General features: G+C 39.8%; 3 protein-coding genes across 3 annotated transcripts; 1 reads left to right on the forward strand and 2 right to left on the reverse strand.

Annotated features, from left to right (window-relative positions):
* Positions 1–402: 402 nt before the first annotated feature.
* Positions 403–8305, forward strand: LOC134657993 (uncharacterized). The gene is made up of 10 exons (XM_063513588.1): positions 403–502; positions 1612–1782; positions 2184–2261; positions 3089–3221; positions 3816–4047; positions 4685–4874; positions 5953–6052; positions 6600–6710; positions 7350–7471; positions 8150–8305. The coding sequence occupies exons 1-10, from the start codon at positions 440–442 to the stop codon at positions 8303–8305; spliced, it is 1356 nt and encodes a 451-aa protein (XP_063369658.1). The 5' UTR covers positions 403–439.
* A 1268-nt stretch (positions 8306–9573) lies between these two features.
* LOC134657923 (DNA polymerase interacting tetratricopeptide repeat-containing, protein of 47 kDa) lies at positions 9574–11610 on the reverse strand. The gene is made up of 3 exons (XM_063513505.1): positions 11420–11610; positions 10694–10884; positions 9574–10393 (listed from the first exon to the last, which is right to left on the reverse strand). The coding sequence occupies exons 1-3, from the start codon at positions 11570–11572 to the stop codon at positions 9577–9579; spliced, it is 1161 nt and encodes a 386-aa protein (XP_063369575.1). The 5' UTR covers positions 11573–11610; the 3' UTR covers positions 9574–9576.
* A 613-nt stretch (positions 11611–12223) lies between these two features.
* On the reverse strand, positions 12224–13446 carry LOC134658081 (NADH dehydrogenase [ubiquinone] 1 beta subcomplex subunit 9-like). Its single transcript, XM_063513684.1, has 3 exons — positions 13252–13446; positions 12854–12999; positions 12224–12436 (listed from the first exon to the last, which is right to left on the reverse strand). Exons 1-3 carry the CDS (start codon positions 13344–13346, stop codon positions 12258–12260), a joined length of 420 nt encoding a protein of 139 aa, XP_063369754.1. The 5' UTR covers positions 13347–13446; the 3' UTR covers positions 12224–12257.
* Positions 13447–13577: the final 131 nt, after the last annotated feature.

Here is a 13577-nt window from a genome sequence, read left to right on the forward strand (position 1 = left end):
AAAAAACGACGCACGGACGAAAGGACAGACGGACGGGCAGACAAACGGACATAACGAAACCCTATTAAACAAAGATCCCGATGAATAGGGTATCTGACTGTATTTAATAGTATTTATACAATCGTGATATAACTATAAAGAGTAGGTAATTTGATTGTGACGTCACATGCTAGTGTTTCATATAAATTCCATAGTAGAGAAATCGTTTTGACAGTTCGAAAAAAGAAACTGATTTGACTAGTAGTCAAAAACCTCTTCCTTTGACGTCGGTTAAAAAACCGGCAAAAGTTAAATCAAATATTCGTAGGTATTTTAAAATAATGGCAAGGACATTTTTTATCTACCTACTTACATATAAAAAGTTATGGTCAAGGCTGTAAAATAATTGGCAATTATTTTATGTTCGCGCGCAGTAGTTTCTTCAAGATGAGGGCGTAAAATGGACGTTCGCATTCGCGCGTGCGCGCTGCTGGCAATATGGCTGAACTGTATGGAGATGGCGGTAACATTTGATTTTTTTTGCATTGTGTCATTGACAACTAAAGTGTCATTCAATAGAACTTGCTAACTATGTAAACAAAAGTTACTAGTAAATTGACATTCAGTGTCAGTTTTAGTATGGCGGTTTGTTTACATAGTTAGCAAGTTCTATTGAATGACACTTTAGGTAGTATGGGCGATATCATTTGATTCACAGTTGGTGTCATTATCATGATGTGAGGGATTGATGATGGGAACTTGGAGAAATATTTAGAGGGTATCTGCAAATATTATAGGCACGACACCTGTATACCTGACAGTGTTGGCCAAAACGTTAATGCAATTGAAGATGTTGGCCATTAACCATTATAAATTGAACCGTAAACTGTAATCATCCGTTACGGTTTAAGGTTCAATTTATAATGGTTAATGGCCAACATTTTCAATTGCATTAACGTTTCGGCCAACACTGATACCTAACCTGTTTCGAGAGCAAATATCCAGGATTTGCTTTCGGAAAAATTGGAAAGCAATATTTTGTGAACTAGAACTGCTGATGATCTGGTGGCTGCTGAAATGATGGTATTTTAGACTGTACCTAAGTAAATCTGTTTTGTAAGCTGTAGCAAACAGGCATACTGCAATGGTAACTGCACAGTAGACACAGTATGGCTTCCTATCAGGCCTATTATGCTTGTTTGCGACCGTCATTAAAAAAAACGGATTGTACTCCGGGAGTGCTGGCAGAAGTGAAAACACAATCACTATTGCAAAATGTCTGCAGCACTATGTATAATTGAGTTTAACGCAATCTAGCGTTATTTCGTCGCATTACTTGAAACCCTGAGCACATCACTGTGAGTACTCGAGTTATATTAATACCAGTTAGAGCGAAACTCACTAGATGGCATTTAAATCAATAAAGAAGAACTCAATGACATTGAAGTAACAGTTTTTCGATCAGGTCACGTGCCCGTCTTACGTCTTACGATCACGTGACACCTGTTGCGAGTTTAACATTTTTTCCCCATCACAAAAAGTGCACAGCGCCGCTAAAGAAGTTTTCACTTCAAAAACAAACATAAAAGTGTCCGAGTGTTGAACCTTTAGCAAACCTTTATTTCCCACCAGATCCCATACAACATCCGCAACCACCCTTGCTGCCAAGACGTAAGCGAGAACCTCACCCTGGCCATGATCATAGACGCCTTCGAAATCTACGGTCACGACCCCACGGACAAGCTGGACAACCTGTGGCTGTACCAGGAGGAGATGCTGAAGGTCAAGACAGCTGAAGACCAGGTATTGCCTCGTACCATAGACCGGTGATTTACATTCTGGGGGTCTAATATCTGGGAGACAGAGCTTTGCTCGGAAAACACATAAAAACTCAAAAATGCGCGTATCCCAGAGATAAGACCTAGCTAGATCGATTTTTCGCCCCCGAAAACCCCCATATAGTAAATTTCATCGAAATCGTTAGAGCCGTTTCCGAGATCCCCGAAATATATGTATAAATACATATATACTACTTAGGTAATACAAATATTGCTCGTTTAAATAAGATGAAATAACCGCGCGCTTTAGATGTTCCATCTACTTAATCTGATGGGACTGTTTCGATTCACGACCTTATTTTCTTCAAGACATGTTGCCCGACTATAATTTATTAAATAAGTAATAATAAAAAGAACTATTTCTAGTACATAATCAACGAGCGAGTGCACGTCGCCTCCGATCATCTGGGTCGCTTCATTCAGCTCCATGTGAAGGAATTAAAGGCAAGTAACTAGGTACTACATATATGAGACATTAGCTATGAAAAAGGACCTTATTGTCGATGGCGCTTACGGCATTATTAACGATGCTCCGATATAAATACAATGCCGCGCGACGCTGTGCGGCGTAAGCCCCATCGACAATAAGGTCACTTTTCATAATAAGATAATGCCCCATATATGCACTTGGTATTTAATTAGAAAACCGTGCTTGTGAAACCTGTAAGGGTGTTTGGTAGAACATGGTCCCAATAGTTTGTAAAATATAGGCGTGGTTAATTGTATACGCATGGCTAACTGTAGGACAGATGACCTTAAGTGTTGATGAAACAAATCCAAATTACTATGAAATCAATCATCTCTGTCAAGTATCGTCATCTCTCTGTCCAACATAGCAAGAGCGAGAATAGTGGATATAGATCGTCTTAAAAATTATCCACCTTAATTCACGGTAACTATCTGTAAGAGCATTTTACATTGTCCGATCCTACATAATATTGGGTATCGGATGGCCCCCGACGAGAAAGAACTGTTAGAGAGTGCCCTATGGCACTGTACGCCTTTTTTGGCAATGAAACTGCGACGGTGTTTTTTAACAATAAGGACTTAAATTCCCTATTTATTAATTAATAAATAAAACACATATTTTACACGGTTTACTTCCATCCTATATCAGGGGTCCGTTTCTCAACTTGTAACTTGCAATACAAGTGGATGTCACTTTTTTACAGCTTTTGTTAGACAGGGACTTTTTGTATTACAAGTTACAAGCTTTTGAGAAACGGGCCCCAGATCGAGGTCATTTACAAGGCTTCGACTTTTTTTAACAGGTGCTTCTGATAACCCTGGACGATGTGATAGACAACATGCTAAGCATGTATGAGAACCACAACTCCATAGCGGCGGAGAGAAAGGCCACGTACTCGGGCGGCCCGGTGCCTATGGAGTTTTACCTGAGTCAAGGTACTGTATACGTTTACCTACTGTTAATATTAATAATAAGCATTTAAACGTTTTTCATCAAATGCTGATTAAAAATATGTATTTTAATTTTTATCAATACATTAATATTACTATATGCTTACTCGCCAACGAATTAACAATCAATTTGGATAAAGAAAAAGGATTTTACCTAATTAATTTAATTGTAACCCAATAGGGAATATTACGCGAAACTCTGCGTAGGGGGCGCCACTCCCAAAATAAGTTACAATCTAAGGGTCTACCGCAAACGTAGAGTCGAAATTTTGTTATCTAACCTCTCTATCACTCTTGCATAGCATTGCATAGCTGAGTTTCGATTTCGTGTTTCCCGGTAGGCCCTTTGTAAACAAACCGCCTTTGTTGTATCAATGTCATATTTGATTGTCTGTGAAAACTTGTCAAAAAACAGTTTAAGGTACCTACAGTATGTATAAGTTACTCTATGGTATACTTAAGTCACTAGTGCTGCGCGGCAAAACATCGCAGTAATACTCCCTATTTAAACTTTAAAGCCGCACTTTGTTACAATTTTAGGGCTACAATTTCTCGATTCAATCTTTATTCTCGTTACAGAATACCATTGCGGAAAAAACGTGTACATATTCGTGTCGGAGCTATACAGCGACATCTACAACATGGGTCGCGGGCCGGCGCCATTTTGCAAAGACCGCTCCTTCGTGTTCCTCGGGTTCCTGCATTACCATGATGAGCAAAAGTACTACCTGATCGACGACCCGAGTATCACGTTCCCTACTGACAACTTCTTGCATGGACTTGAGTGCCACATCGGCATCTGTATCTTTAGGTAGGTTTGTAACCACTAGCGACATCTATCGGTTACGAAAATTTAACTTGTTCACTTACCAACTAATAGATGGCGCAGAACTTAAAGCTGATATATTGGCTGCACCTCGCTATAAAAGTTTTTTGTTAGAGCTAAGAAAGGATCTTGTCACAATAACTGGTCTTAATTTGCATAACGTGTACCTAGTTATCTACTAATTTAATTTTAATTTAGTATACCAAGGCGCAAAGTCTCAAACGTTCGTCCATGATATCCTACCGAGAACGTCGAGTCTAATTTTCGTTATCTGACTCTGTATCGCTCGAATATGCAAAAGCAGTGGCAAAAGCAATATAGACATGTATATATGCATGTATAGGTATACCAACATTTGGATTTACGATTTTCATGGTAGACCTTCTGGTGGAAATAAATCTTGTTCCAGACGGAAGTGACCTGTCTTGTCTAAAAGCACACCACACTACCGCACCGCACCGCGACATAGTGCGCCGCACCAATAAGTAAAAGCGAGAAACAGAAATCTCTTTCTCGCTCTCACTGATGGGCGCACCAAGGTCGCAGTGCGGTGCGGTAGTGTGTTATGGCTTTAAGATTTGCTATAAAATCGGAAACACTCACCCGATTTTTTTCTCAACAGGTTTCCCTTCAAGAAAATCCTCCAAAAAGAGCGCGACGTGGTCACACTCCCTAAAGCCATCGTCAAATGCGGGCTGGTCATGTACAAGCTGCCCCCGTTGTCAGCGGCCTCCTGTATCATCGCGTCTGGGTCGTTCATACTGGACTTCAATATACAGGGCTTGCGGTATAGACATCATGATTTTTTCCTGGTAAGATATTCCTATAAGCACAGAATAAATAATAGTACTAGGTACAGAAGATTCACTCTTTAACAAAACGCGTCTATTACGACAGATATGACCGCTAGGTGGCGCAAGAGCAAACAGGCGTCCGTTCCGTAGCGGTGTGCTGGGTGTGCAGCAACTACTATGGCTAGACACCAAAATTGGTGTGGGCCCCATGTACCTACTTGTAGGTACTTGTGGCGACGCGACGAAATCGTGGAGTGAGCCATGCCTAGTATAGGTAATAGCCAAAACGGTAGAGATAGACCAAGATAAGTCTGCAACGATTTCGACAGCACACACAGTGCAAGTGTTATTTTAAACGTCAAACTTCTATGAATTTATGGCGTATAAACAACACTTGCACTGCGTGTGCTATCAAAATCGTTGCAGAATTGTCTTGGTTCAACTCTATTTTGTAGTGTATCTGCTATCTGCATGGTGTTTAGGTCTATCTTAGGTGTAATTTGGTGTAGTACCTACATACCTACATTGTACCTAATCCATATTATCACAAATAGGTATGTAAGTAGGCATGACTAATAAGTTAATAAATCTTGTAGGTACTTTTAAATTTAAAAGAGCAATTCTTGTATATTTATATATTTCGGGGATCTCGGAAACGGGTCTAACGATTTCTATGAAATTATGTGATTATGGCGCTTGCGTTTGACTACTGTTTTAGTTGTGAATAAACCGCCATTGAAGTCACATCGTGTTTTTAAATCGCCCTATTTGGCGCAGTCGGTAGGATCTGACCGCAAAGGCAATCAGAGGGCTTACCGCGAACCACGAACGATGTTGTGCCTCTCTGTTACACTTGTAAATTCGTACGCAAGTGCAACAGAGAGGTAACATTCTTTCGATTCTTACTAAATTAATTCACCAAGGGTTGAATAAGTCAATTCAAAACTAACCCTCTTATTCATAAACGTCTGCTAAGTTAATCAGCTGATGATCATCTTTTCTCCCTCTCTATGACATAACGACAGATAGGGACAAACGACGATCGTCAACGGATTAAGTTAGAAGCCGTTTATAACGCCAGTATATTGCCTTGCAGACAATACCCAATGGAGGGTCATACTACACCAAAGAGCGTGGGACGCCCCTTGTCTGCGACCACCACGTTTGCGAATGGAACTACACCAACCATTATGGAGGTAAGTGACTACTGGTTAAAGTAATATTGTTTAGAAAAAACCGGCCAAGTGCGAGTCGGACGGATGGGTTTAGGTATATTCCATATCAAAGAAAGTCTTGATACGAGTTATACAGCTTTCGTTTTCTAAGTGTAAGGCCTGAGTGGACGCTCAAGTTGGGCGTGCAGCGGGGCGGGGCGTGCGGCGTGCATGTTAAACAAATGCAAGCGTATAGGAGCGGCCTTAGTGCACGCTGCTCACATCACGCGTGAGCCCACAGCCACGCTGCACGCCCCGCCGAACGCACCGCTCCGAGCGTCCACTCAGGCCTTACATTAAGACTTGTGGAATCGTGCGCAATCGCTTCATAAGTTCATAACGCTGTCTCGCTCACACACCGGAGGCATGCGATTTTCGTTTCAAAAGTCGTGCGCCTTCAAGATTATTAGATTACTGTCGTTGCTTGCTTAATAACACTGAACTGACCATTGGTAGGCTCTATGTCCTTTACAATAAGGTTTATTTCCAGTTAACATTTTGCACGATGCTATATTTTCCCAATTTTCAGGTCCATTCCTGATCCCCGGTGACCCCGGCAGCGGTATCGACCCCGTGCCCCCCTACGTGGAGACCTCCACCAAACCCGCAGAAGTCGAGGAGCCAAATGTCACTATACCGTGTAAGTTGACCATAAGTACTTAACAACGCCATCTATCGTGTGATATCTAAACTAACGATTCAATATTTTTACTATAGGGGGCAGCATAGGAGCCGTCAGGTTTTTGGCGCGCGGCCTAAATGTGAATGCTTCCAATGCATATAGATATAGAGTAAAGAATATTAAGTCTATGATCCGATGTAGCATGAACATTTAGTGACATATAATTTGATAAATTGTTTTGACGATAGTAATAATGATATAATATTTGTAATAATTTAAAATGAAACCTGCATGTACTGTACTCAAACTATAAACTTATAATAGATTTAAGAATATTGCCGTGCCCTACCAGGGCCCATGTGAAACAACTATTACCTATGTAACACCTGTGTACCTACTTATACCATGGATGCAATAAATATATGAATATATGTAGCCCACAAGATGGCAGAACCTACTATTTAGACCAGACCAGTCGTCAATATCTAGCTAGCACCCCTAGCACATGATTGGCGCGTTTTTTTCTGTGTTAATAAAAGAGGGACGGGTAATCTATCTCACCGCGAGATACTGTCGCGCCAATCATGTGCTAGCCCGGTAGGTATCTACTTTATATTCTGTGACACTTGACATTTACTTAAATCTGTTGTATTTCAGATATCCTGGAAGGCTGCCTGTTCATGTACCCGCCCAACTACGGGTCCATCGCCGGCAAGAGCTATCTGGACCCTGTGGACTTGCACGAAGACAGATTCACTTGCAACGCTGCAGGAAATAAGGTTATCACATCATGTATTAAAAGACATATTATTAAGTATCTACTTCTAGCCATAAGGCAGGTGTGGCTCACTCCGCAATTTCGTCGCGTCGCTACAAGTACCTACAAGTACATGCGGCCCACACCAATTTCGGTGTCTATACTGTCTATAGCCATAGTAGTTGCCGCGCACCATTAAGGAACGGACGCCTGCTCGCGCTTGCGCCACCTAGCGGTCATATCTGTCGTAATAGACGCGTTTTGTTAGAGGGAGTAGGTACTATTATATTACTTATTCTGTGTAGAGGTAGAGACTGTAGAGAGTGAATCTTCTGTACCTAGTACTATTATTTGTTCTGTGGCATAGGCCATCGGCGCATCACCCAGCTAAAAAACAAAGGCCTATTCAAGCCTAAATTGATTTCATTTTGACATCATTCGTGCATCTCACTCATACTGGCCGTACTTAGGTATTATTTGTATGTGTGATATCAAATGAATACATATAACTCAACTAGCGACCCGCCCCGGCTTCGCACGGGTAATAAATTATACATAAACCTTCCTCTTGAATCACTCTATCTATTTAAAAAACCACATCAAAATCCCTTGCGTAGTTTTAAAGATCTAAGCATACATAGGGACAGACAGCGGTAAGCGACTTTGTTTTATACTATGTAGTGATATATCGCTTTTACAGGGTCTATACTGGTATCCCCAATGGATGGGTGCCATGCCACACCACCCGTATACTTCTATACACATGGACAACGAACCTGCGGCCGTGCAACCCGGAGGGGCCGTGTACCCACATCAACAAGTCTATGAGCGGGAGGAACTTGCCGATCTAGACTAGAATAAGGCTTTTTAAATCTAGAATCTAATATAATAAACTAAGGGCCAGTTGCACCAACCACAATTAACAGACTGATCAACGTCAAGCTGCAGAGAACTATGAAACTTTCCATACTATAACATTTAGCGAACGCTTTAACGGTGACAGTCGGTTTGGTGCAACCGACCCTATAGAAGTTATAAATAAAGAATTCTCTATTACGAAAAATCTCGATTCCGAGAAAAATCTATACACCTATGATCGTCATTTCTTGGTTTTCTTCTAACCCTTGTGACTAATCTACTTTTTTTTTTTAATATATAAATAAAAGAAAAATACCTTTTTTATTTTATTCCGTACTTTGAACACACATTTTGTACAGGTCAAAGGACGGAGCCCCAATGGAGGGAGCTACCTTTTTTGAAGTCGGTTGGAAAGATACAAAAATATATGAACACAACTTTATTTTTGAGGTTAGCTACTAAAATTATTTGGAATGCTATCAAAACACATTGAAAAACATATTTCTGGCCAAATAAACGCATACGTGGATAAATATCATAAATATAATACAAATAGACTGTAAATATTAGAAATATACCTAATCTTAGAAATAATTATAGTTTCTTTCCCCATCAAATGGATACTCCTTGTAAAATAACTTAAATAACTCTTAGTAAAATATTTCATTTCAAACAAATATATACCTATAGATAGCTAGATTATATCAAACAGCTAGAAAATTGTCATTATTTCAAGTATTTTAGCTTCACTGGAAACACAATTCAGTCAATTGAACCTTAAGGCATGTCCACACTAGACCTGTGACCATGCTAACTTTACACAAACTTGGCAGTAAGAATGCATGAAACAAAATGAAAAAAACCGGCCAAGTGCGAGTCGGACACGCGCACGGAGGGTTCCGCACCATCAATAGAGCAAAAAATAGAGCAAAAAAATCGTGTTTGCTGTATGGGAGCCCCCCTTAAATATTTATTTTATTTTATTTTTAGTATTTGTTGTTATAGCGACAACAGAGATACATCATTTCTGAAAATTTCAACTGTCTAGCTATCGCGGTTCATGAGATACAGCCTGGTGACAGACAGACAGACGGACGGACGGACGGACGGACGGACGGACGGACAGCGAAGTCTTAGTAATAGGGTCCCGTTTTCTACCCTTTGGGTACGGAACCCTAAAAATGACGTAGCACTTGGCATTAGCGTGGTCTGACTCTAGCCCGTTTTATACCATCTAATGTTATTAAATTTTGCTAATCAAAGACCAATTTAAGAGAAATATCCTGAAAGGAACCTTTTCTCAACTTGGCTACCTCGAGGCACCACTACAAAGGACGGAGTCCCACCTTTCACCTCAAAATATTTCATTTTCAATATATCTCCCAAATCCATGGAAATATCTATGATATGTGGAAGCTTGTTATAACCTTCTGAATACACATTTATTTTATCTGTTCCATATTGGTTTTGAGTGTCCCACGGAGCGGGGAAAACTTTAGCCAACTGAGTTTCCAAAGGAACATCCTCCGGACAATCTACAATGAAGTCCGTTAAGAGATGCTCCGGATAAAAAAGCAGCACCGGCCACTGTAGCTTCCCATTCTCTAAATGCACCATATTATCATGAGCTCCAGGCATACTAGGCTCTAACTTGGACAAATCTAGGTCATCTTCTTCATCGCAGTTAGCAATACGAATACCTCGCTCCAAAATCGCTTTGACAACCTCATCTTTTTGTTGACGCTTGACATGTTCTAGCTTTTCTTGCTTTCGTTTATCTCTGGCTTGGATAACGATTTTTTTTTTAGTTTTAGTGACAAGTTCTGTAGCTTCCGTGTCGCTAGGGTTGTCTTCTAGAAGTTTATTGCAATGTTCGAGGCATTTTTCGTAGTTGGCTATCTCGAAGGCGCACTTAGCTGCTCTGAGGCGGGCCTTCGCGTGGTCTGGTTTGAAAGATAGGGCTCGTTCGCTGTCGGCCAGGGCTGAGCGGTAGTTCTTGAGGTGGTATTGCGCGGCCGCTCGGTTGTTGTATAAAAATGCGTTCGTTTCGGCGTCATCGCATTTGACTTTAATGCCTTCCGTGTACCTAAAAAAACATTGAAACTAGTATTCCACGACTTCTCTTACCGCACAGACTCTATCTTACGAATTTGAAAAGAGAAATGAAATGCAAGTTCGAATAGACACAAAAATATGTGAAAATGATATTTATGGAAAATAATTACTTAAACTAAAACCTTACTTAAATAGTAATTAATCAAAGCTCAAAGGTTAAATTGAATAGTCGGTGACCATTTCAAAAATCTACCTTTTGTTACCCATACTTGGCATGAAAATCGAAATGATTTTTTTATAATTATTTTAAAATAAACTCATTATTACATACCCAAGTATAGCCAACCGGTAGTTCTTATGACGGAAGTTGAAATTCCCGTCCTCCTTATAGTTAGTAGCCAGTTCCAACGCAGTGTTCTCCTCCGGATCGTACTTCAGTTTGGCCAGGCCCTCGGCCAGAGCAGACATCTCACCGTTCTCGGGTAAGGTCTTCATGAAGAATGGATGCTTGTCCATTTCTTCCTGTATTATTGAAAAAGGCAGATGTTGAGCATACTTAGGACAATGTTATTATTTGGCCAAATATGTTTTGGATGGGTTATCATTATAGTTAGTTAAAAAGACTAAATAAATGAATAAATAAAAAAGCCTTTATTTTCAAATATCCCATTTTTACATTAGAAGTTTCTGCGTATTGCTAAAAAAACTATAGACCTATGACTTTAGCATAAACGAGAGATTGACAAAATGAAATATCAATATAACCTGTTATTGATAAGCAAACCAAGTCAAAGATAAAAAAACTCACCAAAATGTTACAAGAATATAAATTGAATGTGAATGTATTATATGTTGATTATATAATATATTATTTATTTCCCCTATTATCTCTAGCCGCCCAGAGACCTATAAAAAGATCTCCTGTTCCATTCTAATTTGAATCTTTGTTTTGACAAATCAAAATTGCATTTTGCTTGGCAAGTTTTGACGTCTGGGCATTGCATATAGTACGAACCCTAAAGTAACTACTACAACTATTTCACGGTAAATAACGTACCTCCCACTTGTCCTCGGACCATCCATCAGTGTATCTTGTTCGCTCCATACTGTTGATAAAATCGTCAAGCTCCTGGTCCATTTTCTGGCACAAGGCCAGCCTCTCCTCGTCCGTCATAGGCTTCTTCGGCTCTTGAGAACTTCCTTCAGCCATTTTAAACAATTAAAACTCACTTTTTACCAGTTAAAACTGAAAAAACATTAATTTTAGTGTTAGTTAACCAAAAACTTATTTCAATTCGAAATTTAGTTGTACAGCGCACTTACGTGGGCAGCTTTGTCCCGGGCAAGTTTATTTTTATTTTCTGTATTATTTTATGATCGAAAATGTATTGTAGCGCATGGCACTGATAAATTAATGCTTGATAAAAACACGCGAAAATGCACACGGCACAGTGGAATGAAAATCAACGTGAACATGACATTGACAGCTCACTGACAGACACTTGACTGACAGCTGGGTTGTCAGTTAATAATGCACGACCATAACAATACTTGATCGTACATAAGCATTGGTCTATTAATGTATACTTTGGCCCTAGATTCTCATTTCAAAAATTGATAGAGAGAATCATACTGTCTTTGTCTTACGGTAGCACCCAAAAGAAAGGGATGAGTATAGTTTTCCTCATAGATGGTAGGTTTTCCTGGTTCTTACTGACTGACAAGTTGTAATTGCCAGACTATAGTGTGTTAGGATCTACAAAGTACCTCTGGATACCTTGAGTACCTTCATGGAACCATGTCTAATAATGTACCAACTAATGTTAATCTAATCCATGGAATAAATAAACAGATTAACTAACACAACATGTATTCATGCGAAAATCTAATAACAGTCAACGTATCAGTCCTTTCTCCCAGAGCTTAATATACTCCTGTTTTCTACATTCGCGTCTATTGAAATATTCAGGATATTGCGCCTTTTCCAACGGATGCCAGTAGTCCAGGACCCAGTCGGGAGGATCTATTTCACGCCCATAGGCTACTCCTCCAGCTAACCCAAGAGAGTATGGAACTAAAAAAAATGAAATATAAGTTTACTGTAAACCATGTGCTTAGGGGGCTCGATTATATCGATTTAATGTAGACATCGAATCGCTCTCTCATAATTTATTAAGCAGTGGCGGACAGAACGGCCTAGTCGGTAGTGACCTTGCTTGTGAAGCAGGCGGTTCCGGTTGTCCTGGGCTATAAGTGCTATAACCGCCAAAATCGAAGTTTGCAAATTGCGGGCATCTTTCTCTGTCACTCTTATTATTATTACGCCTTCATTGGAGTAAAAGAGAAAGATCCCCGCAATTTGCGAATTTCGGTTTTCGCGGTAGCCCCTCTGGTTTCAAATCCTGGTAAGGGCATTTGTGTGTGTATTCATCACAGATATTTCTTCCTGAGTTATCTATAACTCAGTGTTAAGACACCTAAGTCAGCTTACATCGGGCTGGTGGTAAAGGGTTTTTCTTCTGAAATACTTCATGCTGTCCCACCCACAGTAAACGCCTTTGCTCTTTCGGGTCACATACAGCCCGGTTCTTATCAAACTCTGCTCTCAAAATAACCTGATGATATCGTGTGACAAATCTGAAAACGTGCAACAAGGGAGATACGGATTATTTAATTATTTTACAACTAATATTCTATTTAGATGATGAAGTACTATCAGTAAGCAAATTAGAGGGGGTATGGATACAGCCTGTGCTTGTAAAATCACAACATAAGCCTTGCCGTAGGCGGGTAACAATACTGAAGTCTTTGCGGAAAGAGTCATGCAATAACCTATACTATCTATAACTCTTCTCTTTCCGCAAAGACTCCAAATACGAGCTGACATACTTTGCCACGTGATACGACTCAAGTAACCGCATAGCCGTTTTATACAGAGTTTTCACTTTTTGAGAATGAGTGCGTAATTCCGGCGCAAAAGGCATGTTTGTAATCAATAAGCTAAATATATTACTACAGAAATATAATCTACACGAATAAAATAAGTTTACATGAAAGAAATTTTTAAAGACGTTTGTTATTTGACATACAGATTTATTCAATTTATATTTTTTGAATTCTGAAACTTCTAATCTAAAACCACAGATTGTTTTTATAGTAGAACCTCTTTCAAACCAGCTGTATCTGGGTTGCACAAAGTTTGACTATGACTTACA

Source organism: Cydia amplana, chromosome 21, assembly GCF_948474715.1.
Source record: "Cydia amplana chromosome 21, ilCydAmpl1.1, whole genome shotgun sequence".
Classification (NCBI taxonomy): domain Eukaryota; kingdom Metazoa; phylum Arthropoda; class Insecta; order Lepidoptera; family Tortricidae; genus Cydia; species Cydia amplana.